The sequence below is a fragment of the Pieris rapae genome, chromosome 8, assembly GCF_905147795.1.
Source record: "Pieris rapae chromosome 8, ilPieRapa1.1, whole genome shotgun sequence".
Taxonomy (NCBI): domain Eukaryota; kingdom Metazoa; phylum Arthropoda; class Insecta; order Lepidoptera; family Pieridae; genus Pieris; species Pieris rapae.
Genome location: NC_059516.1, coordinates 6,580,856 through 6,601,484, shown reverse-complemented (window position 1 = coordinate 6,601,484; position 20,629 = coordinate 6,580,856). Strand labels below are relative to the sequence as shown.

The 20,629-nt window shown below is 32.9% G+C and overlaps 3 protein-coding genes and 1 long non-coding RNA gene across 5 annotated transcripts; 2 read left to right on the top strand and 2 right to left on the bottom strand.

The window, feature by feature from the left end:
* Window positions 1-222: 222 nt before the first annotated feature.
* On the bottom strand, window positions 223-990 carry LOC110992141 (gamma-aminobutyric acid receptor-associated protein). Its single transcript, XM_022257834.2, has one exon. It carries the CDS (start codon window positions 859-861, stop codon window positions 508-510), a length of 354 nt encoding a protein of 117 aa, XP_022113526.1. The 5' UTR covers window positions 862-990; the 3' UTR covers window positions 223-507.
* Window positions 991-1,291: 301 nt separating this feature from the next.
* On the top strand, window positions 1,292-3,012 carry LOC110992114 (general transcription factor IIF subunit 1). The gene is made up of 4 exons (XM_022257799.2): window positions 1,292-1,557; window positions 1,791-2,018; window positions 2,487-2,651; window positions 2,755-3,012. Exons 1-4 carry the CDS (start codon window positions 1,444-1,446, stop codon window positions 2,890-2,892), a joined length of 645 nt encoding a protein of 214 aa, XP_022113491.1. The 5' UTR covers window positions 1,292-1,443; the 3' UTR covers window positions 2,893-3,012.
* Window positions 3,013-5,587: 2,575 nt separating this feature from the next.
* LOC110992213 (E3 ubiquitin-protein ligase RNF146) lies at window positions 5,588-8,854 on the top strand. Of its 2 annotated transcripts, none has more exons than XM_045629225.1 (6): window positions 5,588-5,822; window positions 5,934-6,019; window positions 6,237-6,396; window positions 7,028-7,219; window positions 7,373-7,517; window positions 8,551-8,854. In XM_045629225.1, the coding sequence occupies exons 1-6, from the start codon at window positions 5,807-5,809 to the stop codon at window positions 8,609-8,611; spliced, it is 660 nt and encodes a 219-aa protein (XP_045485181.1). In that variant the 5' UTR covers window positions 5,588-5,806; the 3' UTR covers window positions 8,612-8,854. The 2 variants fall into 2 exon arrangements, with proteins under 2 accessions (XP_045485181.1, XP_022113624.1); XM_022257932.2 differs by having other exon boundaries at window positions 5,590-5,711.
* On the bottom strand, window positions 7,557-8,244 carry LOC123689397. The gene is made up of 2 exons (XR_006750377.1): window positions 7,950-8,244; window positions 7,557-7,671 (listed from the first exon to the last, which is right to left on the bottom strand). It is a non-coding gene; the product is annotated as an uncharacterized LOC123689397 (long non-coding RNA).
* Window positions 8,855-20,629: the final 11,775 nt, after the last annotated feature.

The following is a 20,629-nucleotide window of genomic DNA, read 5'->3' as shown; positions in this document are numbered from 1 at the left end:
CTTGTTGAAGGTCATATTGCCACTATACCACAAAAGGTAATTGACTGATAATGTACTTACATATTTTATCTAATTTCCATACACAGACTTTCTATAACATAAATCTATTAAAATTTAAGTTAAACTGGATTAAAATAGACATTTAAAGTTTGGTTCCAAGGAAACGGAGTGACTTAACATATAAATTTGGTTTAAACTGGGTGGGTCAAAATTCAATAATCCTTTTCATGATAGTTTATTCTTTATTTCAGAAATAGTACACACAATATAGATGATTTAAACATTTCTTTAAAGTTCACATTCGTGATAATGTTAAATGTCTAAAACTAATATAATGATGCATAATATACAAGTCAGTGAGGAAAGGTTGCAAAATAGAATTATCACAATATAAACATAAAACACCAATATTCTTAAGCCTTACACCTAATTTCACCATATTGTGGACAAAATACTACCAATTTAGTGAATTTAGTTCAAAAGATTATTATTTTAAAAAGAACTTAATTAATATCCATAAACGTTTTCATCAGAAAATGCTATGTACAAGAAAAAATCTTCGTCATGATGTTCTTGATAGAGAGATCCCATCGTGGCAGATGTGGGAGGAATTACGTTGTTAACAAAGAAAAACAATGCGTCTTCGGGCCGCAAGTGGATACGTTTTCGGATCAAAAAGTAAAATTGTCCAACGGTCAAATCCGACGGGACCAAATATTTCTTCTTGTCGAGGTCGCCAAGCCTTGCTTTGGGAGCTTTCTCTACAATTACAGGCACTCGGTCAGGGTACTTTCTGCGTATTTTCTCTCCTTCTGCCTTCCGTTTTTCAAAGGAATGTTCTTCTTTGTATTGAAACTTCATTTTCAAAATTTAACAAAGAATTTTCAAGTTTTGTATCTTGATACGTAAATGCGACTTGTTTTTTGTTTTTGCGTTATTGTTTTACAAACTCAATAATAATGACGCAATCAGCTGATATGACATAAAGACACAGACACAAAGCGTTTTTTTTTCTTTTTGGCTCTGGCACGGTTTGTGCATTAGCCAGCGTCAAGTATAAGATTTTTAATAATTTGCTGTTTTACTGAATTGATTATATTTATTATTAATTGAATTTAATGAATATTAATAATGAAGGGTCTTACAGTAAATTCATATTATATTTCTTAATATATGACTATGGACACAAGTCTTTTAGCCTAAAAGCTAATGTGTTGCCATACGCTAAGTTTTAATTTGGAACCCAGCTCTAACTCTAGCTATATTACATAGTCTACACTCTAGGAGCTAGCTTCTATAGTCTATACTCTATTCTCCAACGCCAAGCTCTTGTTGGGAAGCCGAAAGGCAGGAATTTTGACGATTGAAGTTTTAATAAACTAACAACTATTTTGCAAATCTATTTATTCAAACGTTATTTATTCTGCCTTTTAATATTCAATAATGCGCAAAAGGAAGTCACTCAAGAAAGGCGATGATTCTGAGGGATCAGAAGGTGGCGGTGAACCAGAAGAATTTCAAGACTCGGGAGAGGATTGGACGCCGGACGCTGATTCGGTACATCTATAGTGAATTCCTATATCCTATTCTCACATATTTTTCACTTGAAAGTGTATAGTGTTGTATAATTAGGTGATTTTTGCGATCGAGACATTCTTGTAGGTTAGGTGATTCTGTTTTAGCCATTTTGTTGAAATTGAAGTAAAAAGCTTTTTGTTATTATAGCCACTCTTTTATCATATTAATACAATAATGTTCAACCTAATTAAAATATTGGAAAAATTTTTTAGAATGAGCAGCCAGCAAGAGCGGGTCGGAAACGAGCTCCAAAAGCGTCTGTGAACAATGCCAAGAAAAAGCGCAAAAACTCAACATCTGAAGAGAGTGAAGGAGAGGAGGAGGAGGAAGGAGAAGAGGAAGAGCTTGATGAAGAAGATGGATCAGACGATGAGAAGAACGGCTCTGATGGGAACAAATCAGATTCAAGCCAATCAAAGGACATACCAAAACATTTCCATGTATGTATAAACCTTTAGTAGCATTAATAAATAAGTACCTTGTATGTTTGGTGAATTTTCTGTATTTAGGAACTCTCACTCTCACTGGGTGTGTTCTGCAATATTTAAGTAGTAATAAAACACCATAACTTACACCTCAATAAGATTTAGTTGTTTGTGAAAGTTTTTCTTACAATATCAAACATTTTTGTGCAAATGCATTATGCTTCATTTAAGAAAGCTGTTTAAAAGTTAGTAATGATCATAATGTAGATACTGATGCTTACTCTATCCATGTAAGTATTAGTATCTCTCACAAACAACATATTTGTTTTCTCTAAATTTTTTCTTGAATTCTACTACTTTTAACTTGTATTGTTAACTAGAGATGGTGAGTAAACAAGCATGTTAATCTTACATACTTTAAAGGATAGCTATACTTAGTAAAACCTATTTATTTATCACATCAGTAATCATTTACTTTTTCAGTCAGCAAACTTTGTTTTATTAAAATCTGACGTAAAATGGGATGGAGATACTGTTACATCAAAACTGAGTGATCTTAACTTATGGAAGATTGATGGAAAAGCCTTATTACAAAAGTTTATCCCCATGGAATGCAATGGGAAAATTCTTCACAAATGTACTTGTGTTGTGAGTATAATTATAAAATAATGTCTGTCAAATTTTTAAACAGTTACCTTCTGTATTACTATAATCTAAAAAAAATCTAATTATTAAAATGATTGTGTTTCAGTATTCGGGGTGGAATGTTGATAATCGTGATAACTACTATGCCATAACTGAAATATTAGATCGCAACCCCCAAACAGACTCGAAAGAAATATGTGTAGCTTTAGATCTCAATGATCTAATTAAAGTAAGGGACAAATGAAGAGTATGTCATCATATAGTTAAGTCTTAAATGTTATTAAAAAAAATTTGGCACTTCATTCCAAGTTACTTTGTGTAAAACAATTTTTAAAAGGGGAATAAACTATAAATTAAATAAACAATTCTTTTAATAACCCATATTTAGACTGAAATATCCATAAATCACTTGAAATACTAGTGATGTGTTAGGTAATTCTCCACTGGTTTATAAACCCATGTTTATTATTATTGCAAAAACTACTTACTACAAATACTTAATACAAATGTTAAATGCTATAAGTTATAATTGTATTCAAAGAACGAAATGTTTAACATTATTATGTAATTGGTTTAAAACAAACATTAAGTGTCTTACACATGAAATTTAGGCATTTTTGTTTGGAACCAGATAAATAAGGAGTTAAACAATTTTGCAAACCTGTGTCGGATTTAAACATTTCAGCAGCTTGTTGAAATCGTGACACTTTGAGGTTCATATTTGCGTCATAAGGCTGTACACTTACAATATCTTAAAATGTTAGTGTACTGTATATTAATATTTTGAGAGTCAAAAGACAAGATATAAGAATAGCTGGCCCCTTGGTGTAATTCCACCTAACATTTAGCGGCGGAAATTGATATCAAAGAGAGTTATAGTAATATACCATTGTTGGGTATGGTGGCATATGTCTGTAGATAGCATTAAAACGTTTCAGTGTATTTATTGTTAGCCATAATCAATATGACGCTGCTTGCTTATATACAGGTTATAGAAGCAAATTTTTGAGGGTATGGGGAAAGAGAAGTGAAAAGGTGAGTTAGACATAGAAACCTGCGTCGACCATGCGTCTGAGTAGCCCTTCCTCTTACGAATCTACACATGAAGTGATTTTTTTATATATTTTGTCTTCGTTCTTTTCATCTAGTGATTGAATATAACGGATGGAAATTTAAATATAAGTTTAAAAACACATAAAAGTAATTTCCCTTATTTCGTTCCCCTAGTAAAAACAGAGATTAGTAAATATATATCGATAGCTTGTTAGTTATTTTAACAGGAAATAATTTGAATATATATTCTGCCGTGTCGTACAGCACAGGGTGACACTCTCTCTCAACTTTAAGAATATTGTACAAACAAAGAAAAAAAAACCCCTAGCACTAACTCAGCTCCGTGTAGAATTCGGGGATTCACTCAAAAGAGCATAACGCTGTCTTGGCGGATTCCCCTTTCCACACTCGTGATCTTTTAATAAATGATCCATGTCATTTATTATATAAAATTTATTGCTTTTTACTTTCGACGGGGTGACACCGGGTGCCACAAAAGGTAGCTACGCCACTGCCTTGATTATAACCTCTCCAAGTAATTTTGGCTGCCGGAGTTGCGTCCAAGTATAAAAAAGAGTGTGTGTACTTATGTACACGCGTTAGAATGTATACTTCTTTGGCGTATGGAAAAAAATAACTAAAATGCAGTAGTGATTAAGGATAAATATTAAAATGAATCAAAAAGATTGTAAATAAAAGATTATTAGTAACTGTTACTGTTACGAAACACGTGTTCTAACTATAGAATTCTAGAATATACAACTTGAACATACTTCGATTCCATGCCACCTAGACCTAACTTTACGATGTTGAATTTAGGTGTTGGTGTGAGCGCGCATAGTAAAAATTCACTCTCATCATTTTTCTCCATCGCGCGAAAAGTATAACTTCAAAACTGAATTTTTTTTTGTCTTGTATTGTATTTTAATTTCGTTAAACGAAACGTACCTACATTTTATAAATTTCTCTTAATTAAATATTTGAAGCAGCCTGTATCAAAACATGTGAAACAAAACGCAAGCCGTTATTACTATTATAGGCACGTAAGTCTAGCGCTGGCCGATACGTGGAGGGGATTGCTAAGAGCCGGAATGCGACTGGAGAGCCAATCGACGCTCTTCATTTCGCTAGCCCCCCTCAGGTACCTTATTTTTTACTTCTGCGAAATAACGGTCAGCACTAGAGTTTCGTGCCGCTACTTGTATGAATGTAGATTTTAACGAAATTACACGAATTCAATCTGTTACTTTTTTAAACTTGGCTTTATTTTAAATTTTGATTGTATTGGTTTTCTGTACGACCTTGGCATGCATGGAAACTGATTTCTCGCGATAATTTTGAGATAGGTTAGTAGCAGTTATCAAAAAAAGTTTAATAAGCCCAAAATAATATTCTTAATAGTCTCAACCGAGAGGACCGAGAGAAGAGCCTTGCCTGTACACACTCGTTACGTTAGTTGTATTTAAAACACCGTTAATAATGGACGTGGAAACCGCCGCAGTTTGTCTTTGTGCAATAAGTTATTATAATTTTATTCAAGTTTACCATTAAAGAAAAATTACAAAGCCATGGCAAAGGGGAAGATGGTTAGTATGCACCGCAACAGAAACAGGTACGACCGTAGTCAGGGAGTTTCGTTTTACTCGCGAGACCCTTTAAGTCTTGCGGAAAAAACCGACAGGTGACCGAGAGAGGCGAGACGAACTGCGAGGAATCGAGACGAGATGTACATTCTGTTGTACACTCTCGCGCTTGGTCTGCCTCGGGGTGCCTCGACGAGTGTGTACAGCCGGCATTAATGTCTGGACGTCTATGAACAACCGCCATAAAATTTCATCACTACTAAGTAATCTGTGCTGTTATTTGACTTTTTAATTATATACATCTAACATCAACTGTCTAACATATTATTTATTATCCCTTGGAGTGTGTTAGTGTTCAAAATGTACCATAATATGAAAAATGAAAATGCTTAAAATTTAAACCCTATGAGTGCTATTATTACTTCAGGTTACACCATAGTTATAATTTATAAATAGTATATAAGTATATCGCAATTTAAAACACTTCATTAAATAGAAAAATAATATTTTAAGTTTGTTACGATGGATATAATTCAAGGTACGATCCAATTTAGATACATAATCATATATTTTTTTGTAAACAAAGTAGTGAGATAGGCTTCTAGATTTTTACAAAAGTTAAGTTTTTGTAAAACCATTTTATTTACAGAAGGCGATTGCGCTGTGTGTATGTTAAAGTACAATCATCCAGCAAAGCTTCCCTGTGATCATATTTTTTGTTTTCTTTGCATCAAGGTAATTTTGATTTCTAAATCCAGTTAGTATTTTTTTCTAAATTGGATGTAAACAGTAATGTTATAGTGTCAAAAAATGACAGCTTAGGTGTTTCTATAAAACTTACATATTAATTTCTAATGAATAATTCAATATTTCTATATCTTTTTATTCAACTAATTATATTAAGTCAAACAAGTATGGAATCTTATTGTGATAAAAAAATATTTTTATTTAGGGTGTATTTTTAAGAAGTCACACATGTCCAATGTGTCGTACACCAATACCTGAGGACTATCTGGATAATCCACAGCTCTTAAATGAAATACTGGATGAAAAAACTGAAAGTGATGAATATGTTGATAATAAATTTTGGTGGTATTATGAGGGTCAAGATGGTAAGTGTTACTCGTGTAGACTTGAGACTTGTACACTATATAGGTACTTGACTAGCGCTACATCCTTTTAAGGTGTGGGCCTCAGACATTTTTTTTTTGTAATAGTAGGTAGGTAGGTAGCAAGTAGGTGAAATAGGATCCCCCTGTGGCCAACTCATAGATTTTTAGGTATTAAGACATGTTGGTTTATTCATGATGTTTGCCTTAACTATACAGAAGTTTTAAGTTTGCATACAGAAATTCACAGTCAGGTTTCAAACATACAATCTAAAAACAGAGAGTTGCATACTAATCCAAAAAAACATGAAAAAGTAAAAAAAAATGAAATTAATTGGGGGTACAAGCAAATTTTTTAGTATTCATATTTTTTTTACATTTTTATGGGGGTGTTAATTGACAATGCAGCACTACCATGATGGCAGACATTGTCCTTAATATTCCTTATCATATATTTATCGCAATTAAAGCAGTCTGGCGCATGATTAAACCTAATAGATATTTTGTTTGCCAGCTCTCTAGCTATAAGACTCCATATAAGTTGATTAGTAGTATCCAGATTGATATTGTGTAACAATAAATATTAGAAGTTTTATAAATAGTACAAATTATTAATTATTTTTCTTAATTGAAGGTTGGTGGAGTTATGATGAAAGAAGTAATGAAGATATAGAATCAGATTTTAATGATGGAAAAAGTGAGTGTAAATTACTAGTTGCGGGTGCAGTTTACTGTGTAGACTTTACCCAGATGATACAATACAGGCAAAGTGATCCACGCAGAAAAAGAAAAGTTAAGAGGGATACCCACACTCATCCATCTAAAGGTAATAAAATGGTGGGGTCATAAGTAGAAAAAAGTAAAACTATAATTTTTTTAAAGCTAGTGATAAAATATAAATGTTCCTATGATATTGTTTAACATTGAAATTAATTATGCTAAATTCCACTTAGTTACATTGAATTATGTTTTTTTTAAGGAATAGCAGGAATTCTTAAAGTTTGCCCAAAGCAAAAAGATTTGAATGCTGAGAATATTACTGCAAACATTCTGGATGATGATACTGATAGTGTTCATATTCAAGAAAATGGAGATGACATTGATCATGTGTCTCAAATTTTAAGGTATTTTATCAATAGTATTTATTATTCATAGCCCATAAGATATCCTCTCTTTTGCACGGGCCGCACGACTGTTTATATCTCATCTGTACATCTACTCACGCGGCCTAGACCCTCGCGCACCGCGCCCGATACATCGCAACAAAAACCATTATATCTGTTGGAATATAATAACTACAACTATGAAAAAAATACTAGAAAATAGCTTAAAGGATATAGATTAAAATACATTTAATAATAATTAGATGCCCGTGACTACAATATCTTAAAGTTGAAATCAAACTCAATTTAATAGCCCGTGACGACAATATTTTAAAGTTGGAATCAAACTCAATTTCGCATTTAAAACTATAAAATATTATCATAATCATAAAGTACAAATATTCAAGTTTATTTTGATGTATGATAATTAAAGAAATATGATATAAAACTAACAAAATAATTGCCGACACTCGATACGCTTGTTGACAAAATTGACAAGTACCACTTAACCGACTTTGGAATTTTTTTTGTACAAAGAACTCTTCATATTTCATTGCCATCTGTTGTTAATTGGGTACACTATTTCGTAAGCTATCGTTCTACGTCGATAAAAACGTTTATTTCTTAGGTCAGTTTGAACTAGATGGCATTTTCTTAAACTCTTCGTTTTGGGTACTGTAGTTACCACGTACGAATGAGGCCATACTGTTTTTTGGTTACTGTAGTACCCACGTACAAAAGAGTGGGTATTTGAGTGTTAGATCATTAGGGTTTCAGATGAGTAGATACTTAGTTTTGGCAGTTAAATATTTTGTTTTCGATTAGAAGTGCTTTTTGGGAAAACTGCACATAAATTAGCAGCAGTAACTGTTAATATACAAAAATATAGGAATTGATATTATTTTTTATTAATTATATTGTTTTGACAATTTTATGTGGTAATAGCTTCATTATGTTTCTAAAAACTATTATATCAGGAACTTAACTTATACTGTATACTGTACTTAACGTGTATTATTATTATTATAAATACATAGTCATTATATATTTTCAGATCTTTGTCAATACAGGAACCGGAATTGCCAACTGGTAGTTCTAATACAGAAGATACATGAAATTATGAAGATATAGTTTTTATTTAATTTTAACCTACATTAGTTATTATTAGTTGATTAAAGAAATTAGGGGAGCAATGCATTGTTCTTAGTAACTTTTACACTGAACATGCAAGAACTTTTATGAAATAAAGTACTTATAATTTTGAATTAATATAAACTTAAGTCAACTGTTTATTTTGCAAGATTGCACTGAGAGTAGGTGTTCATGTTAAGTGACGCCGCCGCCTATAGCTACACTGATCTGGCTATGCTGCCAGATTTTCAGGAATTGGTACTACTACAGTATTTTCTCAATGGACTTTTTAAGTGGCATTAAAAATCATTCACCATTACAATTCTGCATTGTCCCAGTAAAATGCTATATTTATTATCAAGAGTTATATTACTATAGTTTTATAAATTGTAACAGAAATACAAAAACTAGAAAATAATATAATAATAGTTTTAATTATTAAAATTTACAGAAATTTTAATTACTCTTTTTACCTCTGACCATATTTTATTAATGCTACTTCCTAAAGCTTGCCAAAAAAAAGATTATTGTATCAAAAATGCTGAAATTAAACTACAATATCTGTTTTAAAACTATATTTTACAACTAAAATCATATTTTTAATTTTTTATGGTTCATCACCATGGTCTGATTTTACTTTGACTTGCATGTGTTAATATCCATGTATTGAGTGGTTTTGGTGCTCTCTGTACTTGCTTATGTCTTGGATGTTCATGACACATAACAAATAAACGCTCTTGTCTGTAAACAAGATAACACGATCTACACCGTCTCTTTACTTTGCCTTTTACTTTTAAATTACAAATGGGGGTTATCATGGGTATTGAAGCCCTAAGTAGCTTCTCACTGCATACTTTATGGAGAATACTGTATTTTGCCACTGATGTGTTTAAAATGTTGGTTGATAATAGAGGTTTGGATATAACAGATCTTGCAATGGATAATATTCTCTGCATCATCTGAAATTGTATTAATTTTAAAAATTAAAAAGCGGGTCTTATCGATTCAGCTCTCAAGGTTCATAAAATAAAAAAATAACAGCAAAATGTTCATTTAAAATAAGCTTACCTATTTTGTTTCATACAATTTTATAAAGGAAATTTCGGAAAACTTAGAAAAGAAAAAAACTTATATCAATTAGTAAATACGAAATGTAACAGATGAATGGGTCTAATTTCTAGAAATCAACAAATGGGTCTTAGCCTGGTGCTATAACTTTATCCCAAATCCCAATGGAATGGAATGGAAGTTGGTGGTTTACCACAGGGTCTTTTTTTAGTCTGTGGCCACAGATTAATTATTATTACAGTACCACAGACTCACATATTTATTATATTACAGATACGAGTTAGTATAGACTAACGAATGCGTATAGCTGAGTTACACTGTAATTTCAAATAGCGATATTCACCAAGATATCGCAAACTAGGGACCGATTATGAAACGAATATTAGCGCTTAGTGTGACTTCCGTGTGTAAATCATCAGAAACGTATTATTAATTAATATACATAAATATAGTTCGCAGTTCTGTCTCTGTCTCATTTGAATATATACCGTACTAAGTCTCATAATACCATTTATTGGATTTGACACAAAGTTAGCGCTAGGTCACAACTCTGAATTTGTTCACAACCTGGATTTGACGAGTACATTTACATATAACACTAGGCACATAGCTCACGGTCATAATCTCACATAAAATATTATTTTATTTTTATATATTTTACGCAAAGTTGACTCGTGGCACTGAATTTGGCGTATCAAACTCCTATTTCTTCAACTAAATATATTATAAATAGTTTTGTATATGAAGGACTTTCTGTTTTGGTGTAATGTGGAATACGTAGTAATGTTACTATGACACTCCACATTTCACACTTCAGTACCTAGGTAACACTGAAAATGTTTAGAAAATGAAAAACGGCTTAATGTTGCCAATACTTTCATTGTTTTTCGAAGTATTCTCGTTCCTCTTTACACATCGTCGCATGGAAGCACTGAGAATAGCAGTGGGCCCATTCTTTCTTAGAGGTCTATTCTCTGGCATTCGTATGCTTTCACACCATCTTTAGGGCTCGTAAAGCAAATACCTCGAATTGTATCTTTAGTTTTTGGGCATGAATGAAACTTGCAGGCTGCCAGGTCAGGACTGTATGACGGATGAATCATTATCTCTACACCTGCCATAGTCATATATTCAACAGTCCGTTTTGCGGAGTGCCCTGAAGCATTATCGTGGTGAAGGAGGATCCTGATTCGAGGGTGGTGCTATCGAATGTATATGAATATAAGATAACAGGCAAACAGCGATTGACATACCTGTCTGCAGTAATTGTCCTTCCATCTTCTTGCACAAGACGGGGCTTCATTAAGAAATTCTAATCACAGCCTATCATAGCTTTGTTGTTGATTAAGCCCACAACGAAAGTCATAATAAAACATTGACCGAAAACAACCTGTATCATTAAAGAACATTAGCAAATAATTCATCATTTTTTAAACTGATATTAATATTTTTGTTAAACATAGGAACGTTCAGTAACTTAGCTTAATTTGTGCGCTGAAGCTACAAGTTTAAACGCAGTTAAAACTCAACGTCACCGCTGTGAAAACTTTCTGAAGTCAATCTACATAAATAATAAGGTGACAGTAGCGTTAAGTTTTCTGCTAATATAAAACATAAGTTTGTATAAGTCTTATACTTTATATATTATTACAAAGACCAACTATTAGTATGGGTGAAGTTGATTTTGTTCAACTTAATTACACGATTTTAGAGACGTTTCAGACACGACCAATTGTCTGAAAAGTGATCATTTAGAACAAGATAATTAGACATTAATGTTTGAGCACATGTTTTTGATGTTACTTGTTTGCATTATAAAAAGTGTTGTTTGTGTGTACATCATTCATCAAGTTGTTATTTTATAAAAAAAAACATTATGGATAAGACTAATAAGGCACGAATAGAAGGTTCTTTTTTCACGAAAGATTAGCAGTAACGTTATATTGAAAGTGTGTTGTAAGGAATAAAGCTTGTTTATAATAAGCAGAGAGTAGTACATTAATAAATACGAAAATTGCAATTCATTATAAAATATATATAATAAATAGAAATTCAATTCATATTATTTATTTTTTTGATTTTAATATATTAAAGGTCATACAATCAAAACTTAATTTTTCCACACTACAAACTTGAGTTTAATTTACTACAAAGACATCGGTATGCATGGTATGCCTTGGGCACCCTTTCCGCATTCTCACTAGTACAGTTTCCACTCAGACGCACAAGTTAGTTCCGAAACGATAAGTCTTGTTAATTAACGAGATACATCAGCTACACTGGTTTATAGCTTCTATCTCAGTGAACTTACTTGTAAGCCTCGAGCGATTGACAATGTAAGTTTTAATAAACGTAACACCACCGTTCTCTTGGTATCATCAAAAGCACTGAGAAATTGTTTCTACCGTGTATTACATCGTTGATTATCACACATTGACACACTGTTTCTTATCCTCTGGCTATAGGTCTGTATAGTTATGTATAGTAATATAATTATACTTATTTAAATATATTACCTACACTTACGATGTTTATGTGTCGTGCCTAAAGATGACCCAGGGCAACAGTGGTAAATGTTAACAGGGAGCTCTTTTTTATGTTCATCTATTGACATCATGTCTCTATTTTTTTAATTTTTATAGAACAGGGGGCAAACGATCAGGCTCATCTGATGGTAAGTGATACCGCTGCTCATGGACACTCTCAATGCCAGGGGAATCGCGAGCGCGTTGCCGGCATTTTAAGAATTGGTAACTTTATAATAGTATTTTAGAATGTTCAATTGTTTTAAAGTGAAAACAGATCTACGAAGAAAAGACAATAATTACTAAGCCGTTTTGTAAGCAGTGCTACGCAATTTAAGCTCGAACACATCAGGGTGATGTATTTGTGATTGGTATTCATCGGGCAAGCTGCGGATATAAACATGGAATATTCACAATGTGTTGAGAATGATATATCACGTCTGCTACCGATTAGATGTTAGAACGCACTGAGTAAAAACTGTTACTGTAACTTGTAATATTACGATTGTAGAGGTCACGTTTTAAATGCGATACTTAGAAGTAAATATTCTCCAAAATAAACGTTCTTATCTAGAGTGCTACACGTATGCAAGACGCGTTGAAGATAAAGCTGTACTTTGCAGGAATATTCCACGGTTTGTGCTTCAGTGTTTGCGTTATTCGCTTGACATTTTCATATCTTATAGTCAATATTACTTCCATTAAGTATAAACAGCTAGTTATATTTCGTTCAAAATGAGAATAAGATTATTTATTTTATTTATTTACTTATTAACACTTCTTTACATTACAATATAAAAATTTAACAAAATTAAATGAAAAGGAATGCAACTGGCGGCCTTATCGCTTTCGTGCTATCTCTACCAGGCAACCACTTATTTATTTAAAAGATGACCAATTGATTATTTTGGGGAAATATTTTGGAATTATTTAGACTTGAGAATACCTGATTTATGTCAAGGTACGAGCATTTCATCGTCACAAATACTTGCAACTATTTCACATTTTACTAATTAAGAAATAATATTAACATAGCACAACAAACTGCATGTTTCAGTGTTAACCAATGAATCATAGACATCTGCATAAAACAGTCGATGTTATCCATAACTACAACAATTTTGAAGTAATCAAAATGTTTCAAAGTACATAGGCCAATCAGAATATCCGGAGGCACAAAGGGTTAATGAAACTCCTGAAAGCATTCGTACCTATCGCACATTGATCCGACCTGTATCCTGTGTCGTTACAGAGACCTCGAACATTGTCTGCAATGGTTTATTAGCTCGCCGATGTTGGCAGTTGGAGATATCAAAGCGACCGCATATTTGCTAGGACTGGAAATCAATTCGATCCTCCATTCAAATTTCAAAGCCCTAGCAATAGATGAAGATTTAAAAAATCAAACAAATTTGTGCATAATCGCATCAAAATGATATCTTCGTTTTTAAATTTGAAATTCAGTTAAGTTAAATTGTATTACATAAGTTAAGCTGAATTATAAATTAAATATTTTACGTCAGTCGAATACAAATATCAATCGTTGTTCAATATTCGTTAATTAATCCGAATTATGCGATCTATTCATTTCGCATTTCGCTATCGTTGTTTGACATTCTAAAATAGTGTTCGACTTATCCAATTAATATTTACACAAAATCTTGACTCCGTTTTTGCATTTTCAGATTATTCAAACTGTTCGTCCATTCACTAACTTCAAAAGGCAATCACGAAGCAAAGACCCTATGCATCAGATTGGCTATTACAAAATGGCTGCCTGAATATAATTCGGAGAAGCTCCAGCGGACTTTATAGCTGGTATTACAGTGGGACTAACTGTAATCCACAGTTCCAGCTTATGTGACTATTTTCTCTTTGCACCTAATTGAGATAACCAGTTAATTCATATTCTATCTTCTACAATTATAATCAAGGCGTATACCTTCTATATCTATCTATACGTATTATAAATATCGAATTCATAGGATCAGCTGGTTGCATTCAACTGTATTGTATATAGATAAATATTTGTAAAAATTCTCATTAAAATACAATAATACATTAACTAGTTTTGGAATTAGTTAGTTAGCAAAAAAGTGTCGTTAATTAATTTTATTCAAGTTTCAAGAGATTGTCTTGGCGAATGCTGTTTGGCACGATTTCAAAATGAAGCTAAAGGACGCGTAATATAAAAATATATTGAAATGGGTTTCCTTCAGTTACCTCCTAACAATTGCTTTTGCTTTAAACATATTTCACTGAATACATGAAATTATACTATTTTTATTTTGGTAAAAATGTGGTATTTTCGAGTTCTACCGCTCCCAGTACCTCACGATGAGAATAAAAATTCCACAATTACACATTTTTTTACCGAGAAAGACGCCAAAATTATGATGCCAATCAGTTATGTCAGGTCTACCTATACCTATCTACCTATGTCTATAATAAAAAAACACACGGTGTGTTTCCTAAATATAAAAAATAACAGTTTCATAATTATTAAACTGTTTTTTATATAACTATTTTTAATAATATTTAGGAACTTTTTTATAATTAAATTAAATAAATAATAAAATTTTAATATAACAAACGTAACTGATGAGAAAATGGCTATTTGCAAGTCAGCGAGTATCATTTTGATCACCTATCAAGTTAAACATTAAACAGTTTATTTCTTTATATTTTATTCACTTACAGACATACATGGCCTTTAAAATATTAATTATGAAATAAATAAAACACAGTAGATACCTCTAATGCCCTCCAAGTATACCCTCAAATCAGAGTATACTACCCCCCCCCCCCATACGCTTACTAAATAGGTCGCTCTCCGGCGAAGAGTCGAGAAACCCATTAAGGCTTGAACAGTGTTCAAATCGGTTAACTAGCCCTAGTTTAAATTAAATTGTTGGAAGAACTGTCGCTCATATGCATTTGAAAAAAATATATATTGTGGGTTGAAGCCTACTGTATCGATTGATAAAACCAAAAAAGATAAAAGCTATACCAATTTCCCAAAAAAAATTTACCATCGAACCGTAGATTAGACATAAATTACAAATTCGCTCCAAAACGGTTAATGCGATTTATTTTAATCTTACACGTATTATTAGATATAGCATATATGCATATGACGGTATGTCTACTGCTTACCATCCTCGAGATCCAGTAACGACCTTCGGAGTCCATCATCAGGTTCATATAGTCACATTTCTAGTATCGTCTCGCTGAGCTGATTACAACGAGCTCAATGATGGTTTGTCTATTGCTTACCATCCTCGAGATCTAGTACCCACCTTCGGAGTCCATTATCAGGTTCATATAGTCACATTTCTCGTATCGTCTCGCTGAGCTGATTACAACAAGCTCAATAACGGTATGTCTACTGCTTACCATCCTCGAGATCCAGTACCAACCTTCAGAGTCCATCGTCAGCTGATGATGATGACTCGGTTTCGGTATTTTAGCAATAATGTCATTAAAAAGTTTTAACCTCAGAGCGAATTAAACATGTAAAAAAAATCACGTATGTACTAGTTAAATAATTGGCAGCCACCATTTTTTCTAGCCCAATATTTATTTATAAATTTTAATATTTAGCTAATAATTGGTTTCGTATTCACGTAGTTTTGTTAGACTATTCACTATTTTGTTAAACTAGATGGCGTTAGAAAATTATTGTTTGTAGTAGAGGTCAAATCCTCAAATTCATCGGCGTATGTTAGAGTCTTAAGCAGCGAGAATAATCGAGGAATGGTAGCATGTTGACGCTGGACAGTGTGAGCGGAACGCACAGCAAAGAGGTAATGTTTCCGGCAGCGGTAATAATTGTCCGGAACGCAGTCTCATCATTTCTCATAGCAAGTATGCGCTTTGCGTTTCATTTTTAATTACGCTTAAACTAAATTTGACCATAGCCAAATCCCTACAAAGCTCTAATGAATAACTCAATACCCCCATCAAGGACTTAGTAGGGTAGAGGAAAGGAAAAAAAATGTATCTAAGGAATTTCTTTTGCACCCTTTCAATCATTTCCCCATAATACCGTTCATAAGGAGACCATGTGACGTAGCTGGTTTGAAGAATTGGCCTTACTAAAGATTAGAGAGAAGACCACTTTTTATTTTTAGTTCTTTTGTCAATAAAGATACGATACGACTTCACTGTACTGTACGATAGAGACTTGCTGCTTAAAGTTGCCGTAAAATAGCTTGAGGTCCCGCGACTCCAACTTTACTTCCTGACCTACGGACATTGAACAAATATTGAGACGAAACTTCACCTGGCTATTCTCTCACATAATAATTGAAATAGGTATTAGTTTATTTTTGTAGATGATGGTTTTAGAATACCTTTTATTGTGCAAGAAAAGAGTTATTTCCGTACGAAATATATATGAAATATTTATTCTTATATAATTTATGAAGTCAAACTTATTGACGATATTTCATTTCCACCCATCCATCTTCTATTATATAAAGGGCAACACGTATAATCTCAATTTGTCGTCAAATTTATCAGCTTGTGTAACAAAAACTTTTTGTATTTCTATGCGTATACTATAAATAGTTAATATATTTTTAATGTGATAACTTAAATTATACGAAATAAATATAATAAGATAAACGTTGAAAAGAGAGGTTGGAAGTTCGAACCCCTACTGCGCCCAAGCCCCAAAGGTACAATGGATTGTCTATGTGCGCGTTTAACACTCGCTTGTGCGGTGAAGGAAAACATCGTGAGGAAACCTTATGCCTTAGACCCAAAAAGTCGACGGCGCATAAAAGTGTTTTTCTTGCTTATCAGAGAAGCTAATGATTACGAAACAGAAATACAAATCCTTCCAGAAAAGAGCGTACCAATTCTTAAAAGGCCGACAACGCACTCGCGAGCCCTCTGGCATTGAGAATGTCCATCACTTTACATCAGATGAGCCTCCTGCCCGATTGCCCCTGAGTCCAAGACCTAAAACGGTTGTAGCGCCACTGGTGGTATTTGGTACAATTCTTAATATCTACGCATGTACTGTTTTCAACTGAAGCAACAAATATTAGAGATTTGCATTCTGTTAACTAGCCTTGAGTTCAATAGTCATGAAGCGATTATTGTAATACCAACACAAATCTCCCTGGATTTTTATTGGTGGCCGCTTCACCTGCATGTTTTATCAACTCAGGTATTTCACTTACTTTACATAGGTAGAGGAGTTTAATATTAAGTAATTACTTTATAAACTCATAATTTAAGCACTTTAAATTGGATTTTTTGTCTTTTACTAGAAGTATTCGTGTAAGCTAAGCGATTACAAGCGTCAGATGCATCAGAAGGCGTCAAGAGGCGGCACGTGCTAGGGCAATCAATTGTAGCCCGCGTCTCGATCGCTCAACGTTATCGGAGCGCACAGCTCTTGAACAATGAAATTAATTTCCAATATTATAAATGAAATAAAATTCTTTAGGCGCATGAGGATAATTTTTTACGGATGAAACGTCACGAAGATTATACTTAGAACGTATACAGTGTTTAAACAGTGTGAATATAGAAGAATAAGAAGAGAATATACAAATACTTGGGGTGATCATATACTGGTACATGATCATCTATTGGGGCTTTTACCTGAGTTATAATTAATTTACAATAGATATATATATATACGAGATATATATAGAGATTTACGATAGAATAGAACTTTCATTTCTGAAATGTGTACTTTGTAAGCACGCTATTTTTTTAGTGTGGCTTTAAAATTTAAACATATATTTTTTTTTGTCTACAGCACTCAAACATAAATAAATATATATGGATTTTTAAAATGTCTTTGCTTAAAAACAGTATAATATCATTTAGTATCCGTATCCGAGACAATGTGGGTGACAATTTAAGTGAACTTATCGGATTCGCACCGTAATGTCGGAAAGCTAAAGAATGGCAAAGATAAGAGGTTTAGCACATTCTACCTCTAATGTTAGAAAACATATATAGAACTACCTAGTCCAGCGACAAGTTCTGTTACAAATTAAAATGCATTAAACTGTTTATTAGTCTCAGCAAAAAATAAAAAATATTATTAATTTAATTTGGTTTCTATACAAGCCTTTAATATGTATCGCCACGTATCTATGGATTTACGCACTGTTTCCAAGGGCAATTTGTCACTGCTTGCTTCAATAAATTTTAAAAGACTCGCCGATGTCGCCGTGTCGTCTAGAGCAACCCATGACCTCTAAAACTGGCCATAATTTGAACAAGGTCAGGGCTTGTTAAGGGCCATATCATTTTGCTTATTGTAGTGTTCTTCGATCGTGAAAACTTTTTCGTCGGTAAAGACGATATTTCTGTGCTTTTCACCTGTTTATCGCGATAGAAGGCGTTTTGATCGATCTACTCTCTTTAAGTATTTTGACTTCGGGCATGTCCTGTATATCAACGATAAGTATCGAGCTTCAGGTCTTGTTTTATAATACGCGACAGAGTCCTAGCGCGAAACTTCATTTCTTCTGCATATTCGTTTTGACGAATTCTGGCTTTAAAAGCATTAAGAGCCTTTTTAATTCTAACAGCACGCTGCCGACCCGATCTTTTCTAGTCATCACCGACGAAGTGTTGTTGTATTTGTTGATACTACGATATACGAACATACGGCTATAACAAATTAGGATGTAGCGTCTGAAAAATTACCGACGCCAAATGCAAAATCGAAAGAAGTTTTTAAAATAATATCCGTGTTCCAAATTCAAAATAATTAAAAAGTATTTATGGTCAGACTAGTTATCAATGGATACTGTTAATGTTTACCTCCATGACGTCATATTTGAATATTTAGTTTGAATATGATATTCTGATTAGTACTGAAATCTATTTCTGCTACTCGACTACTTCCATGATTAAACTGATTGCGCATTTGGCTTGGACATTACCTTTTACAGTGCAAATCCTTTAACGTATCGTATTTCATGTGTTAAGTAAACTGTGTTAGAAGTTAAAACATATTATTATAAGCGCAAGTGCAGCGGGAAACGCTGACAAAATATTGGCAAATATAGAGACAGTTTGACAGGGTTAGAGGAGGCCTTCGCTAAAGAGGGGTCCATATTGTAATGTGAAATATGTAAATGTATTTACTAGTAACATATGAAAAATTACTTAAGGATATTGAAATAAAAAAGTCTTTATTATGATTAAATTCAAATATACGGGTATATCGGTTTTTAATTATGATTCACTAGGAGTTTTGAATTTATTTTAAATACATACTTATATGTGGAAACTACCATACTATAGGAAATGAACTACGGAGGGTATTGGCCAAAGCCTGTCTAAGACTCTATTAAATTTTATACTGTGAAAGGTCACCTTGAGAACCTAATATTATTCATATCCCGATGTAGAATATGTTGATTTATTACACGCTTTTGTACCTATATACACGTACCCATTTACGATTAAAGTGATTTATTCATAGATGTACAACAAACATAAGTTTAGGCTATTACAAAAAAAACAGTTGCCAAATTACCTAAGTTGTAGTAAAAACAAAATTAGTTAAAGTGGGTGAAGGTTTGATTATAGCTGAATATAAGATTTTTAATCTTCACTGATAAATGAAACAAGAAGCGTTGCAAATTGGCCTTTTAATATGACATTAAATATTGATGTTTATTCGCATTAACGAGCGTATAAAGAGCTTTCCATTATAATGTCAAGATTTATCTCTTAAGACTTTGACGTTGTTGTAAATTCCAAAGCAATATCTGTCTATCGTTCGTGGAATGGTTCCACTTTTCATTATTACCCGCATATTACATAATTAAAATGTTTCTTATTATTATTAATATTTCATTCTGTTTGTATATCGTTGCATGAATCTTTCATATTGTATAATTTAATTCTAAAGTCATGATGCCATAGGGGCGTAGATAAATAACGAAAGAAACATTTTAATTTCAGAGGCCGAAAGTAAGAACGCTCAAGAGCCGGTGGCGAGGTAAGATAAGACAACAAAGCTTTATCGCCCCGACTGTAGGCGCGCAGAGCCCAAACTCAGAAACATAATATGTTGCGGCCTCACCTTGGCTTGCTCTTATCTATCAACAAAATACCTGAAGCCGGTATCTCCGGCAGAGACATTGCTAGATGTTTTCTTTAAGGCCAACGATAAGCTTTTGTTATTTTCAGTTTAATAAGATTATGTTCGCTAATTACTGTTTTGCCTGTTTTCTCCTTATCTAATTTAAATGGAATAAACTTAAAATATTAAGTGCCAAATAACATAAGAACTTTTTTGATATGAAATTATATAAACAGTAGATATAGAGAGAATAGATAATTTTTATCCATTCTTATGTTGGATTGCCCGTTTCTAGGTTCGTTTTAATAATACTTTTTTAACCTACGTACCCAACTCCT